This window comes from Momordica charantia (assembly GCF_013281855.1).
Source record: "Momordica charantia cultivar OHB3-1 chromosome 6 unlocalized genomic scaffold, Mcharantia_2.0 BLBB01000006.1, whole genome shotgun sequence".
Taxonomy (NCBI): domain Eukaryota; kingdom Viridiplantae; phylum Streptophyta; class Magnoliopsida; order Cucurbitales; family Cucurbitaceae; genus Momordica; species Momordica charantia.
In genome coordinates, this window is record NW_028275164.1 from 11,215,903 (window position 1) to 11,243,553 (window position 27,651).

At 38.1% G+C, this 27,651-nt stretch overlaps 1 protein-coding gene across 1 annotated transcript in view; it reads right to left on the minus strand.

Moving 5' to 3' along the window:
* Positions 1–27,651, minus strand: part of LOC111024631 (SH3 domain-containing protein) — a 62,585-nt gene that overhangs the window by 12,790 nt on the left and 22,144 nt on the right. Inside the window, exons 8-15 of the mRNA XM_022302361.2 lie at positions 27,020–27,120; positions 8,029–8,123; positions 7,869–7,889; positions 3,329–3,424; positions 3,124–3,244; positions 2,851–2,991; positions 2,540–2,736; positions 1,126–1,397 (exon numbers count right to left, since the gene is read on the minus strand). Of these exons, the coding sequence (XP_022158053.1) occupies positions 1,126–1,397; positions 2,540–2,736; positions 2,851–2,991; positions 3,124–3,244; positions 3,329–3,424; positions 7,869–7,889; positions 8,029–8,123; positions 27,020–27,120 (1,044 nt within the window). The remainder of the gene's footprint in view (positions 1–1,125; positions 1,398–2,539; positions 2,737–2,850; positions 2,992–3,123; positions 3,245–3,328; positions 3,425–7,868; positions 7,890–8,028; positions 8,124–27,019; positions 27,121–27,651) is intronic.

The following is a 27,651-nucleotide window of genomic DNA, read 5'->3' on the forward strand; positions in this document are numbered from 1 at the left end:
CATCTAACTGATAATAACAAAAAACTTTAGAAACTTACCAAATTTAATAAGCTCTCAAATATCCTCCGCGAATCTTTCAACCCCTAAAAATCTATTGTTTCTCCGTAGCTAAAGACTCTCACAAAATAGCAAAGAAACAAGTCTACCACATAATTTGATAACCCAAACTATCAAATAACTTTATACAATAACCTGTGTGATCATCATGACCTTTTACAATTGACTACATAAATTAAGACACTAGAATATTAAAAGTGAAAACTATAAAGTCAAAGCCCAGTCCATTTTACAATGGGTCTGCTTTGCTAAAAGAGCAATTCCCTTCCATTTTCAATCTTTCCTTCTATGACTCTTTTTGAGGCATGGGATAGGAATTCACCATCATGGCCGTTATAAACAAGGAGATCTTTGAAAGATGATGAAATTGATGACTTTATGGCCCTTTTGGATTGTCTTACCGCATTCGGCCCTTGTGAGGACGAGGACGTAAGGAAACGGACTTTGGAGCCCTCGGGGGTATTTTCAGTAAGCTCTTTGTGCAAGAACAGTAATGTTCCCCATAAACTTCCAAAGGATTATATCACAAAGCTTTGGAGTTCTGGCGGTCCCAAAAAAGTTAACTTCTTGTCTTAGATTCTAATCAACGGAAACAGCTGAATTACTACAAAAAAAGTTACCTAAAATGGTTTTACTGCCCTCCTTGTGTGTCCTATGTGCTGCCCATAGTGAAAATCAGTGTCACATTTTTTTCTTCAATCTGAGCTTTGGATTGAAAGAAACCAAATGATATTTAAAGAAAAAAGATCGGCTATGGATTGCTTCAATATGGCAAAAATCAAAGCTTCTGGTGTGCTCTCTCCAACTCATTTGATAATTATCCACCTATCATGATTTGTTTTAATTGGAAAGTTTTTCTCGAAAGTTGTAATTGTACTTGCTTTTATTTTGCTGCTATGTTTTGTTATTTCTTTAACTTTAATTGCTTTCTTTCTTACTACATGGTGAGTGTATTTATAAACAATTTTTGTTCCTTTTCATACCTTCAATGAAAAGTTCGTATCTTGTTCAAGAAGTCAAAGCCCAATCACAAACAGAATATCCACAACTTTTATATGCAAAACATACCTTAAATCGAGCATGCAAAGTAAGTAAAATATCATTTAACAATGCTGCTGGCCAGGCTGGATCAGAAAGCTCTGATGCAATAATGGATTCAAGCTCATCAAATGAATCGAAGGGACTTTGCATCCATATCAAGGCCTTAATGACCATGGCTCTAACATAGACGCATTCACATGCTACTGTTGTTCGCACTACTTCCATCAATGAAGCCAGCAAACTAGCAATTGTTTCTTTCTCGCCCCTTCCATTTGCCACCGAAGCAGTTCTCCGTATACCTAAAAGAAGAGGATGACAAAAAATAAAATAAATCCAGAACAAAGGCTTTAGCAATCAAAATAGAACTATAATTTGAAGGATTCAAAATGGACTATGCAGCAATTCGATTATTAAACACAGTTGAAAAGGATTAAGAAAAGCTTATTATTTCAATATTTAAAAAAAAAAGTTGGGAAAAGATCAACTTATACTCTTAACCTTTGCAGTTGAATCAATTAAAACCCAAATACAAACACAAACGTGTGAGAATTATGCGTTAAACCATTTCCAAATGGAACTCATAACCGAGGGTGTAAATTGATTCAATTATGAGAGTTTAGAGTTTTAATTGATATAGTTATTAGTTTAGGGTCTTAATTGATTCAACTTGCAAATTTTAGGGGTATAAATTGATTTTTCCAAAACTTTCAATTCTTCAACGAGCTTCATTCTCTCAAAGGATGGTTCTAGATTTCACATCAATGCTCCGTTTCTTGTTAGGTTCATATGTAACATCTATGTTCGTTTCTTGGTTGGGCTTTGGCTCTCTCGAGTATTTTTCTGATGAGGCTTCCATTATTGAGGTTGCTAGTTGCTATGGAAAAATTAAAGATATTGAGAAGCTGAACAATTTTTTAGATTCCCAAAGGTTTTCTTTTAAGGTTTCCTCTTCTTTCAAGGAACCCTTTTCGGTCTTTGGTTGCACTACCAAACTATTTATACTACAATTCGTTATGGTCTCCCTTCTTTAAGATTTCTTTCAGAATTTCTCATTTGTATAGCTTCCATTGTTTGCTTGGATTGTGTTGTTTTGGCTACTCCTCCAATTGATAGCAATTGGAGTTTTATGATGTTCCAAGTTTCGTTTTTGAAGCTTTTCGGCCACTTCGGTGGTGGTCCTTGGCTTTAAATGTTAATATTTTATCTTTGATTGTAATGGGGTTGCATTCCCCTCTATTGGTTCCTATCTTATATCATACAACTTGCCAAGTTAAATAATGTATATGAAGCTGTTTTCTTCATGACACCTAAGATTTTGCAACATCTAGTCAATTGTCAGACTGAAGTCTCAGGGAAAAAATATATAATGGTTTTCCCTAATTAATGAAGATGTCACGTAACATGAAGATTTAGTGAAAGGCATGAACAGAGATAAAATTACTTTCAGGATGCGGATTTTCATTAGAATCTGAATCCTGAGAATCAGCAGCCTCAGAAGATGAGTTAACAAAAGCCCCTTCATCAATATCCTGTAGACCTAGGGAAAATGCAGCAGCCCGACTTCTTCCCATCTCCTGCACGACTCTTGCTGCCGCATGAAGAACAGGCCTTGAGAAACTACGGAAGGAACTTTCTAACCTGCGTGTTCCATATAAAATAATTACCATTTTTTCCCTATGGAGGGCAGGCACATATAGATCTAATAGGCAACATATTAAAACCATTCAAGACATAATGCAAGTGAACTTCAACCTTCTCATTACAAGTTTGATGAGAGGTTGAGGACGTCTAATCTTCTGAGATTTAGATTTGGAAGTTCCCTTTGATGGTGCTTCTGGTAGCTTGAGAAACTCCCTAGTCAGACGATACCAACCAGCAGCACGCTCTTCGGTTCTAAATAAACAAAATGAAGCATATCTATCTGATAAAAAAAGAACAAGAAAAAACACGAGAGCAAAGCAGAAAGTTGATTGCTAGCTAAGTATCCACTTCACAATTGAAAAAAAAAAAGAGTCTTCTACTTACCTATCTGTATTGTCTGATTTACCAAGTACACATAAGATTGCCTCAAAACAGACTCTTTCACTAGGATCAAGAAGAAGTTGATAGAGCACTGAGTTGAATTGTGATTTAATATCCGGCCGCTCTACACAAATCAATTTCACAAAAATCATCATGATGAACACACGCAAAAATTATAATGTGGGTATACTTCAATTTCAACTTTTACCATCCAATGCCCGAGCTCTGGATATTGAATGGCACAACCGTGCTAGTGAAACCCTGGCCAGAACATCGTGCAAATGGAGAACATCCAGCAATGCTCCTAAGACGTTCCATAGAATAATGTTAAGATAAAACACATCAAGATGACACATACTTCTTGACAATGTTAAATAACCAAGCCATAAAGCTGCAGAAATGAGGCCAAAAATTATATATCATATGATTCAAATCTTACCTCATTTGTGTGTTAATGAATTGTTGGTTTTAGTCTCATTGTTGTTACAATAATCCAAAATTCTTTTTTATTATTATTTTGGTAATGAGATAGAGATTGAGGTCAGAAAAGAACCAGTTTATTTATGCATTATGGCAATATCCGGAGTTTCAAGAGCTCCCTACCTTCCTTACTGCACGCACAGAGCGAGAACACAGAAAATTACTCAAAAAGAATGCCCCCAAATTCTATCTTTTCCCCTAAATCAAAGTTACCCAGAACTAACTAATATTCTTTGGGTCCCACATATGGTTCCCTCCATACTAAAACAACAATTCAGCAAAATTACTCATGTGCCCCTTTTCCCTTCCTACAACTCTACATTTTCGTTACAGGGGGTCTATCACTACCCGCCCCCAAAGAGCCACCTTGTCCTCAAGGTGGAAATCAGGAAACTGTAGTGAGAGAGAAAAGTTGGGGCTCATGGTGTGGTGAAGAAGTTGAAGTTTACAAGTCTCATGGTGTGGATATTAATGAGCCAACTAAATGAAAATCCTATCGTGGAATGTTCTGGGGAGTTTTGAAAGGAGGATTGCAATCAAGAACTTCATCAAAAGCCATCACCCTGACATCGTCCTCCTTCAAGAAACTAAATTATGTTGCCCAGATAAACAGATAATCAATTCTTTATGGCGCTCTAAAGGGATTGGCCAGTCGGTATTAGATTCTCTTGGTAAATCTGGAGGATTACTCACTCTTTGAGATTAATCAAGAGTTACAGGTAACAAAGGCTTTGTATGGTGAACATTCAATTTCTATCCTTGTATCATTCTCCAGCAGTAAAGAGGTATGGGTTACATAAAGCGAAATATTAAACAGAGGAATAGAATTCTCCTTGCCAAATGGAATTGGAGATACATAAAGGAAAGGAACTCTCTTTGGAGACAGGTCATTGAAGCGAAATATGGAAAATCCTCTTGGAACTCAAAGCCTATAGCTCCATCTATCCCTTCAGCTAAAGGACCTTGGAAGGCGATCATTAGAACTCAGAATCTGATCTTTGACAGAATAGCATACAAAGTTGGAGATGGGTGTAACATATCCTTTTGGAAATCCACCTGGCTGCATGAAGAACCTTTGGAACTCACCTACCCCTTCTTTATGCTCTATCTATGAAAAAGGAAGCACCCATCAGTGTTTATTGGCTAAAAGACACTCGCTGCTGGAACTTGAGATTGAGACGGAATTTAAAAGATGCTGAAATCAATGAGTGGTCATCACTCTCACACCAACTCTCCTTGGTCCATTTCTCCTTGAAGCAAATGGCATTTTCTCTACCAGCTCCCTTGCCAAAGACCTTACTCCCCACTTTCTGGACTCTTCTCCAAAGCTATATGACGCCATTTGGAAAGGCCCATACCCAAAGAAGGTAAATTTTTTTCTCTGGGAGTACAGTCATCGTGCCATCAACACAAATGAAAAGCTCCAGTGAAGGATGCCTTATATGTCCCTCTCTCCACAATGGTGTTTGATGTGCAAACACGGTGAGGAATCACAAAACCACCTTTTTACTTCCTGTCAGTTTGCTCCAGTATTCTGGAACTACATTCTTTCAACATTCGGCTGGTGCACTGCACTTCCAACAGATCCTCCTCTCCTCTTGGAAGCTACTCTGGTAGGTCACCCCTTCAAAAAAGAAAAAGAAGCTTCTTTGGATGCACTTTGTCCAGGCCTTTTTCTGGACCACTTGACGGGAAAGAAATCACCAAACCTTCCAAGAAAAGGAACAATCTACCGAGAGACTTTTTGATGCTATAGTTTACCTAGTCATTAATTGGTTGTTATGCCCCCCTTGTTTAGCAGCTACAGCCACACTTCCCTAATAGCCAATTGGAAGTGCTTCATGTAACCCCTTTTGGGCTTTTGTAATTTCATATCATCAATGAGATTGTTTCTTTCAAAAAAAAAAAAAAAAAAAAGGTATGGGTTACAAATGTTTATTGTCCTTCAACTTATAGAGAAAAAAAAAAACATTGCCGGATTGAACTTCCTGATTTGTTTTTTGTCATGACAAACCATGGTGCATTGGAGGAGATTTTAATATGACTAGGTGGTCCTCAGACCGTTCCTCAGGTAACACGTGGAATGAGACAATTTAATAAGTTAATTGAAGACCTAGATTTGGTGGAGATTCCCGTTTCAAATGGAGAAGTCACATGGTCTAAAATGGGGAATGACTCAATTCACTCTCTGAGACCGGTTCCTAGTCTCAAAAAGTTGGGAGATTTTGTTTGAAAGCCCGAAGGTATCCAGAGGCATCCATATTACTTCGGATCACTGCCCCTATTCTTAGAAGCTGGAATTTTTTTCTGGGGTCCTAGCCCCTTTAGATTCTACAAGTCTTGGCTGCTTGACAAAGACTGTGTAGAATTGATTGAAAGCTCGTTAGCTAAGGACTCTTCATATGGATGGGCTGCTCTCTTTGCCAAGCTTGGAAATCTGAAAGTCCTCAAACTATGGAACCTCCAAAATGAGAAGATCAAGAAGGGAATTAGGCCTTGTTGCTGATATTGCTGCTTTGGATTCAAAGGAGGAGCTGACTGATATTTCAACAAAAGAAGTTCATCACCGACTTTCTTTGAGAACTAAGCTGCTGGAATTACACACTCAGGAAGAAAGAAATTCGATCCAGAAATGTAAATTTCATTGGATGAATGAGAGAGATGAAAATACTGAATTTTTTCACAGAACCTTAGCTGCTAGAAAAAGAAAAGGTTTCATTACTGAAATACATTCTGATTGGGATGAAATTTTCATCAATTATGCAGATATTGAGACTGAAATTGTAAGTTTCTTTGAAAAGCTTTATTGCCGAGAAAATGTGACTCCCTTTCGCCCCTTCGGGAATCAACTGGAGAAGAATTACAGCAGCTGATAGAAATCTTCTTGAATCCAGTTTTGAAGAGGGAGAGATTTTAGCAGCATTAGAAGATCTTGGGAAAAATAAAGCTACAGGCCCAGATGGCTATACTATAGAGTTTTTTCTCAAATTTTGGAACATTCTTAAAGCTGATTTCATCCGATTGTTCAAATAATTCTACCAAAATGGTCGCATCAATTCTTGTTTCAAGGAAAATTTCATTTGCCTTATTCCTAAGAAAGATAAAGCATCTCGGGTCAAAGATTTCAAGCCTATAAGCCTTATAACAATGGTTTACAAGGTGCTATCAAAAGTCCTTACCAAGAGACTTAAAAAAGTTATCCCTTCTACCGACTACCATCTCCTTAAATCAAAGCACCTTTATAGAAGGAAGGCAAATTTTAGACCCCATACTTATTGCCAACCAATTGGTTGAAGATTACGAGCGGCTAAAGAGGAAAGGGTGGATTTTGAAAAGGCTTTTGGCATGGTTGATTGGGAATTCCTTGAAATCGTCCTCAAACAAAAGGGGTTTGGGTCAAGGTGGATAAAGTGGATTATGGGATGCGGTTTGTATTTCGAGGAGTCTCATTTAAGCTTGGCTTCTTTATTAATGCTTGGTTGGCTGTTCTTTCGAGGAGACTCATTTAAGCTTGGCTGATGGGATATTCTTGTTGGATCTATTTAATTTTCAATTAGTTGTGGTCAAGACTCTTCAAGTTTAATTGCATTATTCATGTCCATTGGAGTGATTATCTCAGAATCTGAGGAGTCTCTTTGATTGGGTTTTAGTTTTTGAGGTTATGAATTCTAAGGGTCTCTTAATGGGTCCTTTTTTGCTATGCTTTTTAAAAGGTTCCTCTAAGTTTTTTCTGGGAAAGAATTTGAAGCTTCAAGCCTTTCTCATATGGATTCTCACTCCTCTTCTTCAGTAAGCAACATTTAGGCCTCTTCTCCATCTCACTCCTCTTTCAATGCCAGCTTCAAAGGGGCCTCTTATACTGGAGAACGAGTCTGATGAAGATGGTGTTATGTGAAGGTTTTTGGTTGTGTTGTTGGATCTTGTTGCAAATTTTGGAGCTTTGGTACATTCTCAGTGGTTTCTCTTCCAAATTCCTTTTCAGGGTGTTCTAAGGAAGTTTCGTGTTCATCTTATTCTTTTGGGGTCTCTTTATTAGTGATTGTTGATTTCCAATTAGATTGTATTGCTCCTTACTGAGCTTGTCATTTTTTATTTCTGTTTTTTCTTTTTCTTTCGCTTTTTCTAGGGTTTGTATCCTGAAAATTTTTTCTTTTCATATATCAATAAAAAGTTGTTTCTTGTTAAAAAAAAAACGGGGGAAAAAACCAACAAAAACAACTTAAGATGGAACACCAGGATAGAGTACTGGCTACGGTATTAAAGCATACCTCCAGGCTCTACAAGTTTTCCTGCAAAAGAAAACATGGGTAAAATCGTTAAATGTATTTAAAAAAGAAAAAAGAACCAAACTTTAGTTAATTTATAGATGACTGTTGATGATGATATCAAATCTGAAAGATATCTTAGAAGTCGTCTACATAAAATAACCTAGTGTCATTGCAACTGCATAAGGATCTTTTGCAGCCAGCTCAGAAAGCATTTCTAAGGCATGCCTCACAGCAACTGGATCAGCAAACGATACTCTGCAGTCGAATATAGAAAAACCTTAACATTATAACAAAAATCTCAACAAAATCGATAGAAGTTGATTAAGACATCAAGTACTAGATATAACAAGAGAGAACAAGCAATGTAGCACAAATAAATCTATTGTTCAAATATAACAATAATGACAATGACAAGAATAAAACTTAAATCCCATTGATGCTCGAAAAAACTTAAATCCTATTGATGCTTCAAAGAACAACATTATCATTTATCATGCTTGCACTGATCACTTATCTCACCACCCTGAAATGTGATTGCCCACCCAAGTAATCAGAGTCAAAGCTCACACCACTGCTTTTTCAATATTTACATTTTACAATGGTCTCAACATCCTTGTCCCGCCCAAAGACAAGCAGGTCTTGTCCTCCCTTACCATTCATCTCTCACTACCGCCCTCTATTTTTTCATGTCTTTCAATCCCACTTTCTTTCTCTCTGTCACCTCATTTCTTCCCTCCTATCTCGAATCTACATGCATGGAAGACAATAATCCTAGCTTAATTGCCAATATTATAAGTAATTACTATAAGCTATGAATCTGATGACATGATAACATTACTAGTCAAAAGCAGATTAATCTACTGCAAGCTTCTCTCCGAATGGGAACCCTAGTCGCTCCCCCTCTCTCCAACGCCGCTCCCTCTCTCTCCAACGCCAGTCGCCCTAGACAACAGCCGCTCTCCCTCTCTCCAGTGTCGCACGCCCTAAATCCTAGTCGTTCCCCGTCTCTCTGATGCCACTCGCCCAAAACCCTAGCCACTCCCCCTTTCTCCGGCGCCGCTCACCCTAAACCCAAGCCACTCCCCTTCTCTCTGGTGATTCTCACGCGCTCTCCCACTCTTCATGCCTTATACATCGCGCCACCGCAACCTCTCAATCTTCTTCCTATCTCAATTTGAGTCTTCGGCAAACCAGACTTGTGATAGCACCGTCCTTGTAGCGAACTCGGTGGTGGCACATTTGACAGTCTCCAAATAGTCCAGGTTTGTGATCCAGTTCCTCTCAGGATCAGACCTGCACGCCGAACCATTCTGAGCAGATTTGAGCCTTCTCCGATGACATGGCAATTGATAGCTTAACAACGAAGAGCTCTAGTGACTTCTCGCAACGGCATATCTCTTTTCTTTATGGAGATTAGCAGTTGTTGTGTATTTGTTTATGGATTAAAGCTAAATGGTTTTCCGTGGAGGATATGGATTGCAATGTTGTTCTGCAACTAAAGCGATCTCAAGTAGCTTGGTTTGAATGTCAAATAGTGGAGATGCTGCATCTACCATTGCACGATCCCTGCTCTAGTCAGATAAGATATGCTCTTGGCACATGTAGAATTCAAAAACTTCTATATGGTCCAAGAATCCAAGTTGAACTAACAATGTGGCTTCCTATCATCCTATGGGAGGTATAATGAGGCTCTGGATCAATGTTGGCCATAGGAAAAGCGGTTGGCTGGCTTTTTGGGACATGATGAAGGTAGGTTTATCAAAGGAGTTGTTCCAGCTTCTATACGGTCTTCTGTTGAGGCTTCAAATTGGAATAAACCTCCTACACTCGAAAAAGGGAGAAGTTAGAGAACCTGTACTAACAAGAAGCGCTTAGGGCATTATTGGGTCAAAAAGACTCCGAAGTAGTGGGAATGGATTGGGATAATGTCATGGTATCTCAAGATTTTGTGTACATGATAGTTGGAAGGAAATTGTTGCATCACTGAAAAGTGTCTTCTCGAAAATGTCAAGTCAACCCCTTCTTGGCAAATAAGGCTTTACTTAGATTCAATAATGGAAGGTTGTTGAACCCTGATTGGCTCAAAGTCAAATGGCGAAAAAAAGATGGATTTCACAGGAGAATGGAAAAATGAAATCTTTAAGAACATGGCAAGAACGAAGTGATGGTTTGTTTTGAAGGATGGGTGAAAATATGTGACTTACCTTTAAAGATTTGGAATATGCAATGCATTCAGGCCATTGGTACTCATCTTGGAGGTTTGAAGAAAGTCTCCTCAAAAACACTAAATTTGTTAGATTGTTCAGCAGCTTTGATTTGAATCGAGAAGAATGTTTGTGGTTTTATACCGACTTATATTGAGATAACCACAAAATGCGGAGGGTTTGTGGTACAAGTGGTTGCCAAATGAAGCTATTAGCTCATCATTTTCCTCTGAACAGCTCTCCAAGACTTCTTCGATTGCAGATTCTCCTAACACTTTGGACATTCAAAGATCGCCAAGAAGTTTTTTTTTTTAACAAGATACGAACTTCTCATTGAAATAATGAAAATGAACAATAATGTTCACAGATACAAACTCTCGAAAGAGTGAAAAAAGAAAACATAAACTTAAGAAAATACAATAAAAGCTTTCCAATTAGAACAAATTAAACTAGGGGAATAATTTCTAAATAATTTCGATAAAGAGCACCGTTGAGAAGCCAAGAAGTTATGGCAGATTAAGAGTCTCAATTTGGCAAAGAGTTTCTTTAAAAAGGTAAAAGGATTGAGAGTCAAAGATTTATTCAATTCTTTAGAAGAAGCTAATGTATTCGTTGTGAATTCAGATAGTCTGGTAAAGCGGCTTGAAGATGACCCTTCATTTACCCAAAACATTTCAAGAGCCTCAAATTTAGAAAAGGATCCGACATGGCAATTGAGTACTCCTCTTGTCAGAAAAGTCGTGGACATTAATAAGGATATTGACATTATCGGTCCTAGTGTTTTCCAAGAAATAAATGTGAAAGGTATAATGAATAGAAATTCAAAGGGCTGCCCATTTCCACCTAGTATGAAGAATACCAAAAGACTCATTCAGCCCCTTCCTCTTTACTTCTATCAAATGAAGTCTAATACTCTTTTTGGAAAGGAGTCCGCAAAGCCTTTGATAGTTGAAGGGGTACAAGTGAACTTGAATAAGGCTTTTAATAAGGAGAGAAAAAAGTGAGTAAAGTTAGATCAAACAAACTAAATGTTCTTTCCTTTGGTTCAATACACTTGACTAATGAGGGTTTGACCCATAGGACATCCTCCCTCAGAAGATATTTCCAAAAGAAAGAGAAATAGTTAGTAGTTTGGACTCTTCTCCAAACTTCAACCTCCTTATGGAAGATATTTCTAAGCAATCCTTCGAGGAAGATTCTCATATCCCATTTAATGAGAAAAATAAGATGAGAAGTCAGTTTTTCCCAAGCAAACAAACATTCCTCCTTTTTTTCAAAGAAATGGAGTTTACACGTGTCCTGTTTGATAGGGACCTCTTATATTTAAGATTTTTTTAATAGTCGACTAAGGCCTCTAATTTTTAAAATACTCACATGCGTTTTGCACTTTTTGTAGCAGTGAACTTTTGGGGTATTCATTGGTGATTGTTGGTTTAGTGCTTTGCAGATGATTATTTTTGAAGGTGAAAAGTTTAAATATAAAGGGTTGTTGATTGCCCTTTCCTACTCATCTGGGTAGCAACCTTTCTAGTGAGTACTTTTAATGCAGATTGGTTGGTGAGGATTTCAAAGATTCTTTTTGGCAGCCTTTTCAGATTGCGGGTGGCTTAGTGTTGGAGGATATTTTGAAGTTAATTTTGAGGCTTTGTTTTTGGGAGATTTTTCCTTCATAGGCTCCGTGCAGATGGACTTTTCTCGCTTTGTTATTAGCATTTCGGCTAGTTGTGGTTTAGATCCTGCAAGGTTTTTTATAGACACTTTCACGAGTGCCTAGCTTATGCTTGGTTTTATTGGAGTTTGATCTTGATTTCTGTTTATAAGGAAGGTTTTATCCCTCAAGCATTCGTGGTTCTAAAGTTCTTATGGTTCTCCAAGCCTTGTAGCAAGCAATTTTCTAAGTTCTTCAGCATTATCCCTTGGTTCTTTATCTTCTCTGTGTTTGTATTGCTCTTGTTGAGCTATTTCTTTGCTATTTTTTCTCTTTTTCTTCTTCTTTCTTCTTTCACCCCTTTGGGGGTTTGTATCTTGAACTTTTTTCTTTTCTTGTTATAAAAAATAAATAAATTAATAGTCAATGTTATAAATTAGGTTAAAAAATACATTTGGTCGGTCCCTACACTTTCACTAAAAGTAACAATTTAATCCCTAATCTCTAGTAGGTAAAGATTTAGTCACTATTGAACATCATAACCACTGCAGAACAGTTCTTATCTGGGTAAAGACTTAGTCACTATACTTTCAATTAGTAGCAATTTAGGTATCTAACAATTTAGTCCTCGTTTAAAACTGGTAACAATTTAATCCCTGCATTTAAAAATCTCATCAAAATTAACTGTCGATTTTTATCATATAACAATTTAGTCTTTGTAGTTTACAAACACATTGGATCTCACATCAGTTCACTTGATCTACATATATAAGAAACTTAACCCAAAAAATTTCACAATAGAACTAAATCACTACAAACTTTAAGCTCAGACTAAATTGTTACGTACTAAAATTCATGGACTAAAATCAGCCAATTTCGAGAACTAAAAAGCCTCTCATCACCCATTAGCTATGAGAAACGAAAGCTTCTCAAGGGTGGCCCTTCTATGGTCAAATGAAGATCCTATCCTGGAATGTAAGGGGTTGGAAGAACAAAGGGAGATCCTATCCTGGAATGTACGGGGTTGGAAGAAAAAAGTCCTCATCAAGCAATCCATCTCCCACATCAATCCAAATTTGGTCATCCTACAAGAGACGAAACTCTCCCAAGTGGATCAAGCATTGTAAAATCCCTTTGGAGCTCGCACGGGATCAAATGGGCGGCCCTAGATGCCATCGAATCTGCTGGAGGGATTCTTATCCTTTGGAACAACCCAGATTTCTTGGCAGTGGAAATCACAGAAGGTCTATTCTCCCTCTCAATTAATTTTTGAGTTGATGGCTTCTCCCTTTCGATATCAGGCATTTATGGACCGTCTACAACAAAGTACAAACGTCTATTTTGGCAAGAGTTTCAAGACCTCTCCTATTTGTGCAGCCAGTGGATCTTGGCTGGTGACCTCAACATATCTCGTTGGTCTTGGGAGAAATCGAAAGAGGTCTCTTACAAAGAGTATGCGACTATTCAACTCCTTCATATAGGACTCTACCCTCATTGACATACCTCTGCCCAAGGTCATACATGGTCAAACAACAGACCTTCTCCTTAATTGACAGATTCCTCCTCACCAATGATAGCATTACCAAGTTCGAGCTCCCAATGGCAAGGAGGCTGGCCAGAACTACTTCGGACCACTTCCCCATTCTACTTGACTTTAGCCAGAATAAGTGGGGTCCCACCCCATTTAGATTTGAAAAAATGTAGCTCTCTCTCTGATCATTTCACTCATTCCTTGAAAATTGGTGGAGAAACAACCCGCTAACAGATCTTGGTCACTGCATCAGCTCGATGTCAAAAAGGCCTTTCTTCATGGAAACTTGTTAATATATGTTCTAAAGTTGAAAATTTCATAAAAAAAAAATTATTAAAAAAGTTCCCTAAATTCAATTATTTGAATTAATATCTGGGACCTACCCTTGGATGGTCGGGACATGGTCTTATGATGAAGCTTAAAGCCCTCAAGCTTGCTCTAAAGACTTGGAACTCTGAAGTTATTGGGTGCCTGCATACATAGAGGGAGACACTCATGAAGGATCTTAGCATGTATGATGAACAACTCTGAAGTTATTGGGTGCCTGCATATAGAGAGGGAGACACTCATGAAGGATCTTAGCATGCATGATCTTAGCATGTATGATGAACAACTCTGAAGTTATTGGGTGCCTGCATACACAGAGGGAGACACTCATGAAGGATCTTAGCATACATGATCTTAGCATGTATGATGAACAAGAAGTATTGTCTTCCCTCGCTCCATCACAAATCCACGACAGAAACAAGGCATGAGATGATCTCCTTTTATTGTCAACAAGAGAAGAGGTTTACTGGCGACAAAAATGCAAGCAGAAATGGCACGTGGAAGGGGATGAAAACACCAAGTTCCACTAGAGATGCCTTGCTAACAAGAAAAGAAGGAGCACCATCACTGAGATTCTAACAAGAAAAGAAGGAGCACCATCACTGAGATTTTATCTAGACAGGGGAACAGTTTGACCATGATTGAAGATATAGAAAGAGACTTCATAGACTTTCACAGTCCCTCCACACCAAAAAAAAAAAACAGGTACTCGTTTCTGCCTTACAAATCTTTTAGGAGCCAATCACCAATGAAGATAGCATTTTGTTGGAACAAGCCTTCTCTGAGGAAGAGGTTCTCAAGGCTGTTAACAAATTAGGTGCTGATAAAGCCCCTGGCCCTGATGGTTTCACAGTGGAATTATTAAAAAATCATGGAACGTCATCAAAGCCAACCTTGTAGCGATGTTCCAAGATTGTTTTAGAAATGGAATCATCCATACAGCCTTAAATGAAACCTACATTTGCCTCATCCTTAAGAAGAAACGTGCAAAGACCATCCACGACTTTAGACCTATAAGCCTTATCCCATGCACATAAAAAATCATCACCCGAGTCCTCTCCGATAGGCTTAAAAAGGTCCTCCAATCAGCTTTTGTGGAAGGAAGACAGATCCTTGATTCTTCTCTCATTGACGAATGGAAAGTAAGGAAACAAGACGAATGGAAAGTGAGGAAACAAGACGATGCAGTGATCAAGCTTGACATTAAAAAGGCAAACTCACTTAGTCAATTGGAACAAGGTACAGCTTCAACACCAAGCAAGAAAGGAAAACTTCGCTTAGTCAATTGGAACAAGGAAGAAAGGAAAACTTCATTTAGTCAATTGGAACAAGGTACAGCTTCAACACCAAGCAAGAAAGGAAAACTTCACCTAGTCAATTGGAACAAGGTACAACTTCCGTATCTTGAAGGGGGCTTAGGCATTGGAAACATCAAGCAAAGGAACATTGCTTTACTGTCCAAGTGGATTTGGCGTTTTCTAACAGAGGCTAATCAGCTTTGGAGGAAATTAATTTTGGCAAAGTATGATGGGTCACCCATGGCAATCTGGCCAACCAACCGCTTCAGCTCTTACAAAGGCCCATGGTGTGCTATCCTATCCCAAACACACATTATTAAGGCGAATGCCTACTGCCAGGTTGGGGAAAATAGCCAACTGAGTTTCTAGAATGACAATTGGTTGAATATTGGGATTTTGACTACCCGCTTATGCCAAAATCGCAGACCACTGGTCCAAGGCTACAGCTTCCTGGGAGTACAACTTCCGCAGAACTCTCAAAGAGGATGAGTTGGAGGATTGGCAACAGCTAACTCAAGTACTAAACAGGTTTGTCCCTCCCTCTATTGACTGGATCTGGACACAGGATCCCTCAAAGAGCTACAGCACAAGATCCATCTTCTCTCTACTGAATTCTACCGAGAATAGCCAGCCATCAACACTCTACCGCTGCAGGGAAAATATCCTAAGAAAATCAAGTTATTCTGTGGCAGCTAAGTCACTGTTCAATCAATACACTTATAGGGTCCAAAGACGTCTACCACACATTGCACTATCCCTCAACTGTTGTCCTTTATGCTATTCGGCTTCTGAAAATCAAAGTCACCTCTTCATCGCATGTGACTTTGCATCCAGATTTTGGGAAGGATCCTAACAGCTTTTGGTTGGCAAACTGCAATACACAACAGCTCAAAATTCTTCCTCAACATTCCAATGACTGGAGACCCTTTCAAAAAAGAGAGCTATCCTATGGGTCCAAATCATTAGGTTGAAAGCTATCCTATGGGTCCAAATCATTAGGGCTTACCTAGGGAGGTTATGGATGGAAAGGAATAATAGGGTTTTTAACGACTCCTATCTCCAGGTTCCTTTTTTATAGAGTTATTGTACTTGCTTTCGAATGGTGCAAATGTTTCTACTCCCCCTTCCGCAGTTACAACCTAAGCGACCTCATAGCAAATTGGAAGGCGTTTTTGTAACGGTAAGGTTGGAGAGAATCTAATGTAGTCTATTCTCAATATTAAAGTCTATATGTAGACAAATATACAAAGTTGATTTAATCCTATAAGGTGAAGGTAAAGGAAAAATTAATACATATTAATAAAATAATATAAAATATATACTCTAACACTCCCCCTCGAGTTGGTGCATATATGTTAATCATGTCCAACTTGTTAGACAGACAATCTATTCGTGCTCCATTCAATGCTTTAGTAAAGATATCTCCTAACTGCTCTCCAGTTTTCACATATCCTGTAGCTACCAAGCCTTGCTGTATTTTCTCACGTACATAATGACAATCAACTTCAATGTGTTTGGTTCGTTCATGAAATACTAGATTAGATGCAATATGGAGAGCTGCTTGATTATCACACCAAAGTTTCATTGGAGTGGTGGTGTCAAATCTCAATTCAGTCAGAAGTTGATATATTCATACCATTCACACACCGAATGTGTCATAGCTCTATATTCTGATTCAGCACTCCAACGTGACACCACGTTTTGTTTCTTACTTTTCCAAAAAACTAAATTACCTCAGACAAATACACAATATCCCAAGGTTGATCTTCTATCTTCCTTAAACTTACCCAATCAGCAACTGAAAAATATTCAATATTAAGATGACCATGATCTTTACATAACAAACCACGTCCAGGAGCACCTTTCAAATAACATAGAATATGTTCCAATGCGGCCCAATGGTCAGTCGTAGGAGAACTCATAAACTGACTCATAATACTGACTGGATAAGCTATGTCTGGCCTCGTAACTGTAAGGTAATTCAGCTTCCCTACTAATCTCTTATACTTCTCAGGATCTTTCAAAAACTCCCCTTCCTTTGTAAGTTGTAAATTAGGTATCATTGGAGTACTACGTGGCTTAGCAGCTAACTTTCCTATTTCAGTTAACAGGTCAAGTACATATTTTCTTTGTGATAAGAGAATCCCCTTCTTGCTCCTTATTACCTCAATTCCTAAGAAGTATTTCAGCACTCACAAATCCTTAGTATGGAATTGACTATGAAGAAAAGTTTTGAGTGATAGGATGTCTGATGAATCATTACCAGTAATCACAATATCATCAACATATACAACCAGTAAGATAACACCAGACTCAGTTTGTTTATAGAAGACAGAATTGTCCGACTTACTCTTCTTCATTCCAAAGTCCTCAAACACCTGACTGAATTTTTCAAACCATGCTCGTGGGCTTTGTTTCACCCCATATAAGGATTTACGAATACGACATACATTTCCATTCTCTCCTTGAGCAACAAAACCTGGTGGTTGCTCCATATACACTTCTTCTTGAAGATCGCCATGGAGGAAGGAATTTTTAATATCAAGCTGATATAAGGGCCAATGGTGAATAGATGCCAAGGAAAGGAATAACCTGACAGAAGCCAATTTAGCAACAGGAGAAAAAGTATCAGAATAATCAATTCCATAAGTCTGCACATATCCTTTAGCAACAAGGCGAGCTTTCAAACGAACAATTGATCCATCAGGATGAACTTTAACAACAAACACTCATTTACAACCGATAGGTTTCTTTCCTACAAGAAGATGCACTAAATCCCAAGTACCATTGTCATCTAAGGTAGTCATTTCCTCCAACATAGCAATCCGCCAACCAAGATGAGACAAAGCTTCATTAACAGTTGTAGGAACAGATACAAACTCAAAGGATGTAAGAAATGAACAAGTAGGTGAAGACAAATGGTTATATGAAACAAAAGAAGAAACAAGATAGTACATTTACGCTTACCTTTTGTAAGAGCAATAGGAAGGTCATCACTTGTTCCTGGATCCACGGATGAAGAAGCTACTAGTATAGGGCATGAGTCCGTAGGAGGTTGCCAAGAATAAACTTGAGTAATGGTGGGAGAGAAGGATCAAGCACAAAGGAAGATGTATTGCTAGGAAGTTCTTCAGTAGACGTAGAGACAATGAAATAGACAAGAAAGTCATCATCTTCTTGTGAAAGCTCCCCCTGACTGGTACTCAAAGATAATGAAAAATGAGTATCTTCAAAGAACATAACGTCGGGAGAGACAAGATATTTATTGAGATCAGGACAATAACATCGATACCCTTTTTGAACACGAGAATAACCAAAGAAAATGCATTTCAATGACTTGGGGTCCAATTTGATGAGCTGAGAGCAAACATCACAAACAAAACAAGTGCAACCAAATATTTTAGGTTTAATAGGAAATAAAGGTTGCATAGGACATAGAGTACGATAAGGTATCTCACGCTTAAGAACTGATGAAGGCATGCGATTAATCAAGAAGCAAGCCGTCGAAACATCGGCCCAAAAATATTTTGGAACATGCATTTGAAACATTAAGGCCCTTGCTGTTTCGAGAAGATGTCTATTTTTTCTATCTGCAACTCCATTTTGAGATGGAGTATCGACACAAGAGGATTGGTGAAGAATACCATATTCACTCAAATAGGAGTCAAGAGCTCCAGAAAATATTCTTTAGAATTATCACTTCATAGAACTTTAAGAGATCCACCAAATTAAGTTCGAACTTCAGCATGAAAGTTACGAAAATGAGAAAGTAACTCAGAACAATGTTTCATTAAATATAACCAAGTTACACGGGAAAAGTCAACGACAAATGTAACAAAATACCGAAACCCACCTTTGGACTCGATAGGACAAGGACCCCAAACATCAGAATTAATTAATTCAAAAAGAGTAGTAGCTCGTTTATTGACTCTAGGATACAAACTAAGACGATGAAACTTAGCAAATTGACATGACTCACAATCTAAAGAATGCAAACTATGAAATTGAGGACGAAGAATCTTTAACACGGAGAGAGATGGATGACCCAAACGACAATGTTCTTCGAAAAGAGATGGTACTCGAGTGCAAATAGTAGCTGTCGGTATTTGTGTATCAAACGTGTAGAGGTCATTGGATTCACGCCCTTTACCAATAGTCTTCTTCATCGTAAGATCCTGAAATAAGCAATAACCAGGGAAGAGTAACACACAAAAATTGAGATCACGAATGAGTTTACTAACAGAGATCAAATTAAAAGAAAATTGTGGTAAACTTAAGACAGATGTCAATGAAAGAGATTTGGAAAAATGAACTGTGTCAGAGCCAAGAACAGGAGAAGTGGTGCCATCTGCTATGGTAACATCAGGCAAAGATGCAGATGGGGAGAGATTAGCAAATAAGTTAGGATTTCCTGACATATGATTTGTCGCACCTGAGTCAACGACCCATTTTGACGCTGAGGAAATAAGACATTTACTAGTGTTACCTGACTCAGCGATGGCAGTAATCGGATTAGAGGATGATGCCGTCAATGACTCTTGATACTGTTGGAACTTAGCAAACTCTTCCGCAGGAATTGTAACTAACTTGCCAGCATTATCAAGAGTAGATGCAATATTTGCAGACTGTGTTTTCTGACCTTTATTCAACAGCTTTCTACATTCTTGCTTTGTATGACCAGGCTTATGACAATGATTGGACATAATGATATCTCCTGAATTTGATTTTGGAGCACTAGAATTCCAACGTTGAGCGTTCGAAGTGGTGGAATTCCCTTGGTAGGTATTACCTCGGTTTTCATTTGTACTACGTTCAACCAAAACACTATTAGACTGAGATGACAAGACGGGTTGTGACTTCTCAACGCGAAATACTCGAGTGTATGTCTCCTCTAAAGTTGGAATTTCCGAACCAGAGAGTAATTGGTCTTTGGCCACATCAAATCTAGGCGCAAGACCAAGACGAAAACTTATAAATGCTAGTTGTTCGCGTTGGGCAAGCCGAACTTTTGCATAATTACTATCTGGGAGTAATGCATTAAACTCTGCATAAATTCTATTGTGTTCCGTAAAGTAATTTGTAAGCGATTGGTCACCAAACTCAGGTTGGTAAAAGCGCTTGCAAATTTCAAATATTCGACTAACATTTCCTTTTCCAGAATAAAGAAATTCTAAGTATTTAAGCAACTCTTTAACATACTCACACTCATTGACCAAGCCAATAATGTCACCCTCGATTGAATTCTTGATCTGCAAAACCAGTCGAGCATCATCCCACAACAAAGCTTTCTTGCTCTCATCTTTAGGAGGATCTTCAGTTATGTGATCGTCCATATCAATACTTCGCAAAAAAAAGACGAACATTGATTTTCCATGAAGAATAGTTTGATCCATTCAACTTATGTTCTGTGATTTTCGATATCATTGGGATAACCTCAGATGTGACGATTGATTTCTTCTCAGCCATAACAAACAAACGAACTTATTTGAACAAAACAACAAAACCAGAACAAAACACTTGAACAGAACCAAACAAAACAGATGAACCAAATTGCTTGAACCGGACCATTTGAACCAAACCGGCTGAACCGGACTGCTTGAACCCAACCAGATTGAACCAGACCGCTTGAACCAAATCGACTGAATCGAACCGCTTGAATTGGACCAGGTGTTTTCTGAAACTAGCAACCCTAGGTGCTAACCCACGACAATTAGAGGGGCAAAATCGGACTGCCAACGACGGAAGTGCACGACGAAGGCGACGGGCGATGACTGACGGTGACGGAAGAGCACGGCGACAGCGACGGAAGTGCGAACGATGGCAGGATAGGAACTACATCGCAAATCACAAATATGAACCCACAAATCAGCAAACGGAAACCCACGAACAGCAGCGTTGGCGACGGCGGCAACGGCAGTGGGCGACGGTGGCAGCAGCAATGGGCAACTGCGGCAGTGGCAGTGGCGACGACGATAGCGGCAGTGGGCGATGGCGACGGCGGCGGTAGTAGTGAGTTGAGTTGGATACCCAGTGATTTAAAAAGCTCGAGGCGCACAAAAGCTCAATAGACCTCTGGAGCTTAAGTGCGAGGCGCAAAAAAAAACGCTCTTTTTTTTGCGAGGCGCGCTATATATAAAAACAAATAAAAATATATATACACACATATAAAACATACAAAAGCCAAATAAGATTAGAAAACATCATAAGTCTTAGCATAAAGAATCAATTGTCCACAAAAACATGAAAGAGATATATAAGTTGGAAAGAGATGGAGAGAGAGATACAGAGAGGGAAAGAAATATAAGAAGAGAGACGTTTGAGTTGTTTTCGTGTATGGGAAGTGTTAATAATAAGAAAAGAAAATAATTCTTCTTTGATTACTCCAAATGATTGATACAAGGCTATATAAATAGCAGTCACAAAGAAGAAACTAAAAAGAAATTCTTGCCTATTAGGATAAGGAAATACTTACCTATTAGAACAATAAAACCCTAACCTAAATAAAATAGGAAACCTTTAAAATAAAATAAACTATAATTTAACACTCCCCCTCAAGCTGGTGAATGAATATTTTCCATTCCCAACTTGTTAACCAAATGCTCAAAGTTGTTGTTGTTCAATCCTTTTGTAAGAATATCTGCTATTTGATTGTTTGTTGGTACAAATGGAGTACATATGAGGCTACTATCTAACTTCTCTTTTATGAAGTGTCTATCAACTTCAACGTGCTTGGTTCAGTCATGTTGAACTGGATTATGTGCAATACTGATGGCAGACTTGTTATCACAATAAAGTTTCATAGGCCCTTCCCATGGAATCTTCAAATCTTCTAAAATAATTTTTATCCACAGTAATTCGCAGATGCCCAATGCCATTGCTCTAAATTCCGCTTCTGAACTTGATCTTGCAACTACATTTTGTTTTTTACTTCTCCATGTCACTAAGTTCCCACCAAAGAAAGTACAATAGCCAGAAGTGGATTTTCTATCGTCTATCTATCCTGCATAATCTGCATCTGTATAAACTTCTAGATTGAGTTTCTCGCCTTTCTTAAACAACAATCATCTCCCAATGGAGTTCTTTAAATAGTGGAGTATTCGGTGCACAGCTTGAAGATGAATTTCTTTTGGACTATGCATAAATTTGCTTACCACTCCTACAGCATACGCAATATCTGGTCTCGTATGAGAAAGATATATTAATTTTCCAAATAACCTCTGGTAAGTTTCCTTATTTACTGGAGGACTCTCTTCAGATGCACATAATCTATGGTTTTGATCAATCGGCGTTCCTATTGGTCTACTGCCAAGCTTTCCTGTTTCAGAAAGTAAGTCAATCACATATTTCTGTTGTGATAAGAATATGCTTTGTTTAGAATAGGCTACTTCTATCCCAAGAAAATATTTCAGTCTTCCCAATTCTTTAACTTCAAACTCTTGGATTAAACAATTTCTCAGTTTCTCTTGCTCATTATTATCATTGCCAGTGACGATAATATCGTCCACATAAACAATCAATGCTGTTACTCCCCCTGTAGCAGAATGTTTTATAAACAATGTATGATCTCCTTGACTTTGTTTATAGTCCATCTTTCTCATGACTTGAGAAAATCTACCGAACCATGCCCTAGGAGATTGTTTTAATCCATACAACGCCTTTTTTAATTTACAAACTTTATTTCCTGCTTGCTGATATCCAGGTGGAATCTCCATATAAATTTCTTCTTCAAGATCACCATGTAGAAAAGCACTTTTCTACATCATATTGTAACATGTCCCATCCATGATTTACAGCAAGAGATAGAAGTATTCGTACTGTGTTCATCTTGGCAACAGGCGCAAAGGTTTCAAGGTAATCAACTCCATATGTTTGAGTATATCCCTTAGCAACCAACCGTGCTTTGTACCTCTCGAGTGTTCCATCTGCTTTATACTTTACAGTATATATCCATCGACATCCTACAGCTTTCTTATCTTTAGGCATAGTAACCAACTCCCATGTTTTATTTTTTTCTAAAGCTTGCATTTCAAGATTCATTGCTTGCCTCCATTCTTCATGTTGTATTGCCTCCATATATGTTTTTGGAATATTTATCTGAGTAAGGTTAACCATAAAACTTCTGTACTGGCTCGAGAGTTTGTCATATGATACAAAGTGAGACAATGGATACTGAGTACAAGTCCGTTTTCCCTTTCTTAAAGCAATCGGCAAATCCAGGTCTGAGTCATCATTAGCAGATATTGTAATGTCTGGCTCATCATTAGTAGATACTATAATGTCTGATTCATCATTGATTATTTTCTCGTCAATTTCAGTTACAGGGATATGTTCAGACTCTTGGACGTGCTTATCTTTTTCAGTGTTCCTTCTTGAATAAGCCTGTAATGGTGTAGTAGTAGAAGGGTTACATGGTCCTGGTAAGGTGTCTAAGGGTGGTGGTAAAGGATTTGATATAGGAAATGTGAGGTTGGGAATCGGCAAATCTTTATCTTCCAATAATAGTTCCTCCGCCTGAAGATAAGGTGAGGTAAAGAAGCTGGTGTCTTCATAAAAGGTAACATCAGCAGAAATGAAGAACCTTTTTGAAGGAGGATGATAGCATTTATATCCCTTTTGAGTGTTCGAGTATCCGACAAAAATACACTTGAGTGCTCGTAGATCAAGTTTACCTCGCTGATGACTGTGAACATGAACAAAGGCTACACAACCAAATACTCGAGGAGTCAAGTTATTTGTTGTTCGAAAATCAGGATAATATTTTGATAGGACATTCATAGGAGTTCTATGTTCTAGAGTAGCAGATGGTAACCAATTGATTAAATAAGTGGATGTTAACACAGCTTCCCCCCAGAAGGATTTAGGAACATTTCTTTGAAAAAGAATGACACGTGTCACAGAAAGGGTGACCAATTTTTCTTTCGGCCACTCCATTCTGTTGAGGAGTGTCCACACAAGACGACTCATGGATGACTCCATGTTTTTTAAAGAAGGATGTTAAATTTTGATTGAAGTAATCTCGAGCATTGTCAGAACGGAATCGTTTGGGTTTGATTCCGAATTGGTTTTCTATCATATGAAAGAATGTTTGAATGGTAGAACCAACATCAGATTTTTGTTTTAAAAGATAAACCCATGAGACTCGAGTACAGTCATCAATGAACACAATAAACCAACGAAATTTGGAAACATTTGGAACATTGGAGGGACCCCACACATCTGTATGAATAAGAGAGAAGGGAACTGATATTCGTTTATTATTACTAGGGAAGGGTACACGTTTGTGTTTAGCGAATTCAAAAACTTCACAGTGAATTGACTCAGGATTAAGGTTTTGGAATAAATCGGGAAACAATATTTTAAGATTTCGAAATGAAGGATGTCCTAGTCTATAATGATTCAACAAAAGCTTATTTGAAGGATGATGAGTTTGTGAGGTGAAGGATACTGGAACACTAGTCTGACCGACAAGTTCATTAAGATAATAAAGTCCATCTTTTTCATTAGCAAGTCCAATAATCTTCCCATTGCCCTGGTCCTGTAAAATACAAGAAGAATCAGAAAAAGTTACTCTGCAACCTAAATCTTTGATCAAATTCTTTACCGATATCAAATTAACAGTTAAACGTGGTATATGAAGCACATTCTTTAAAGTAATGTTTGAATTTATCTTGATGTCTCCTTGACCGGCTACTGTTACCAAGGTACCATCTGCTGTAGAAATTTTCTTATTGCTCGGACAAATACTATAAGAGATAAAATGACAGCTACTATTCGTCATATGGTCTGTTGCACCAGAATCAATAATCCAGGTACAAAGTTTAGGCTGGGAAGTTGTACTCGTCAAAGTTACTGAACCTGTACCTTGACTAGGAGCATTATCCAAAGTTTTTAAGAAGCTCCTTAATTGTTTGATCTCATTTATGTCCAAGTTTTTTGTAATTTTGGACGACTTGTGACATTGATACCAAGACTAAACTGCAACTCAAAAATGAGATCCAAAACTGAAAAATCAATACTGTACCGAACCAAAAGAGGGCTGAACCGAATCAGAAACAGTTGAATCGAACCAAAATATTCCAAACCGAACCAAATCTAACTGAAACGAACTGAAACCAGTCGAAACGATCCGACAATGAACTGGACCGGACTGAAAAACGCTGAACCAGACCAACAACGATTTGAACCGAGCCTAAAGGAGCCGAACTGGCTGGACCAAATCAAGTGAACCGAACCAGTTGAACCAGACTATCTGAACCGAACTGGACAAACCGGGTTGACTGGACCGGACATAACAGCAAAGGACGACAGCGGCAACGGTGGCGGCGACGAACAACAGCGGTGATGGTGACCGTTGTCGGTGACGAAGGACGGCGAAACCCACGAACAGCACTCGAAAAATAGCAACGCTGGCGAATCAGCAAACTGCGCCGACGGCGGTGGCCGGCGGTGGTCGGCCGTCGGCGGTGGCAGCGGCAATGGTCGGCGGCGGCGGCGGTGGTCGGCGGTGGCAGTGGGCGGTGGCGGCAGCGGTGGTGAGTGTTGGATAGCAATGAACAAAAACCCTAAGCAACAAAACCCTAATGGGCATAAAACCCTAATGGGCACAAAAAACTAAGTTAAAAAAAATTGAAGAAACCTAGAGCTCTGATACCATGTTAATAATAAGAAAAGAAAATAATTCTTCCTTGATTACTCCAAATGATTGATACAAGGCTATATAAATAGCAGTCACAAAGAAGAAACTAAAAAGAAATTCTTGCCTATTAGGATAAGGAAATACTTACCTATTAGAACAATAAAACCCTAACCTAAATAAAATAGGAAACCTTTAAATTAAAATAAACTATAATTTAATAGGAAGTAATAGAAACTAGAAGATGAAAGGGCGTGAGAGGTGGGAGGGAAAAGAATCAATAAACATTAAACAATTAGGCTACTTATTCACCGTTTCAGTTGAGGCGCGCGCAATGAAGAACCCTAATGGACAAAACCCTAATTAGGATACTTATTCACCGCTTCAGATGTTGCGCCTTCCGCCTAGACGCACCTAATGGACAAAACCCTAATGGACACAAAACCCTAATGGACAAAACCCTAATGGGCACAAAACCCTAATGGATACCAAAACCTAAGTTCAAAAATTTTAGAAAAGACCATGTGGAGACTAAGGTTGGAGAGAATCCAATGTAGTCTATTCTCATTATTAAAGTCTGGTATATATAGACAAATAAACAAAATAGATCTAATCCTATAAGGTGAAGGTAAAGGACAAATTAATACATATTAATACAAGAATATAAAATATATACTCTAACATCGTTTATGCTATTAGGCTTCTGAAAATCAAAGTCACTTCTTCATCACATGTGACTTTGCATCCAGATTTTGGGAAAGGATCCTAACAGCTTTTGGTTGGCAAACTGCAATATACAACAGCCCAAAATTCTTCCTCAACATTCTAATGACCGGAGAACCTTTCAAAAAAGAGAAAGCTATCCTATGGATCCAAATCATTACGCTTACCTGTGGAGGTTATGGATGGAAAGGAATAATAGGGTTTTTAACGACTCCTATCTCCAGGTTTTTTTTTATAGAGTTATTGTACTTGCTTTCGAATGATGCAAATGTTTCTACTCCCCCTTCCGTAGTTACAACCTAAGCGACCTCATAGTAAATTGGAAGGCATTTTTGTAACTTGCCTACATGGCCTTTTGTATATTTCATATCATCAATGAAATACATGTTTGTTACTCAAAACAAAAAAAAATAAAATAAAAGTACATGGACCAAAAGTGTTCTCTAACCTATTAATTATAATAAATCTCATGACATGATAATGAATTTCAAAAAAATAGAATGATCAGCAAACCCTACAACATTCTTTGAGTAACGTTCGAATTCCCATTCTATTATGTAATTATGATTATTCTCGTTAAACAAGCCAAAGAAAAAAAATTAATGATGGAACATAAATTAAGCAAAAATATGGAAGAGAGAGATCAGAAAAGCATTGAAGCTCTTATTTTAAATGGAAGGATAAAAATAAAAGTTAGCTAGGTTCATAGTAATTTTTGTTTGTATCTACTGAACAAGTGGTAAGTTGAAAATTCTTTAGGCATTCAGATTTCAAATCAGGTCCGTACCCCTGGGCAGCACGATGCAGAAATGCAGGATTTCCAGGATCAAGGGGCAGTCTTCTTAATGCACTTAGCGCAGCTTGTTGCAGATTGCTCCTTATGACAGACTACTGAATTGCAAGAGAAGGTAAGCAAATAAGTAAACAATATGGACACGACACAAAAAAGACATTATCATAGCAACAGAATCATTTTTTACCAAAAACATACTACAGCAATACGAGAAAGAAACAGTCAAACAGATAAATCCCAAATAACAAAAGTGTTCAAAGCTTTGATATTTGAAATATTGCATTTATAAAGGGTACATTTGCCTAACACCTTAAATGTCTCCAGATTCAAATGACTAACGGAATGCTAAAATGAATCCAAGTCACATCTAACCTCGCTGAAGAACTTAAGAATGACAGCAATAATCACTAAATGGCCAGATCTTTAAACCAGGTTTGTAAAAGAATCTAAAGACCCTTGGAACATCATCAAAGCTGACACTATGTCAATGTTCCAAGATTTTTTCAAAAATGGCATCATAATGTGAGCCTCAACAAGACATATTTTTCTCATTCCCAAAAGAGTAGACACCAAAACAGTCCACGACTACCAATCGATCAGCCTTATCTCATGCACCTACAAGATCC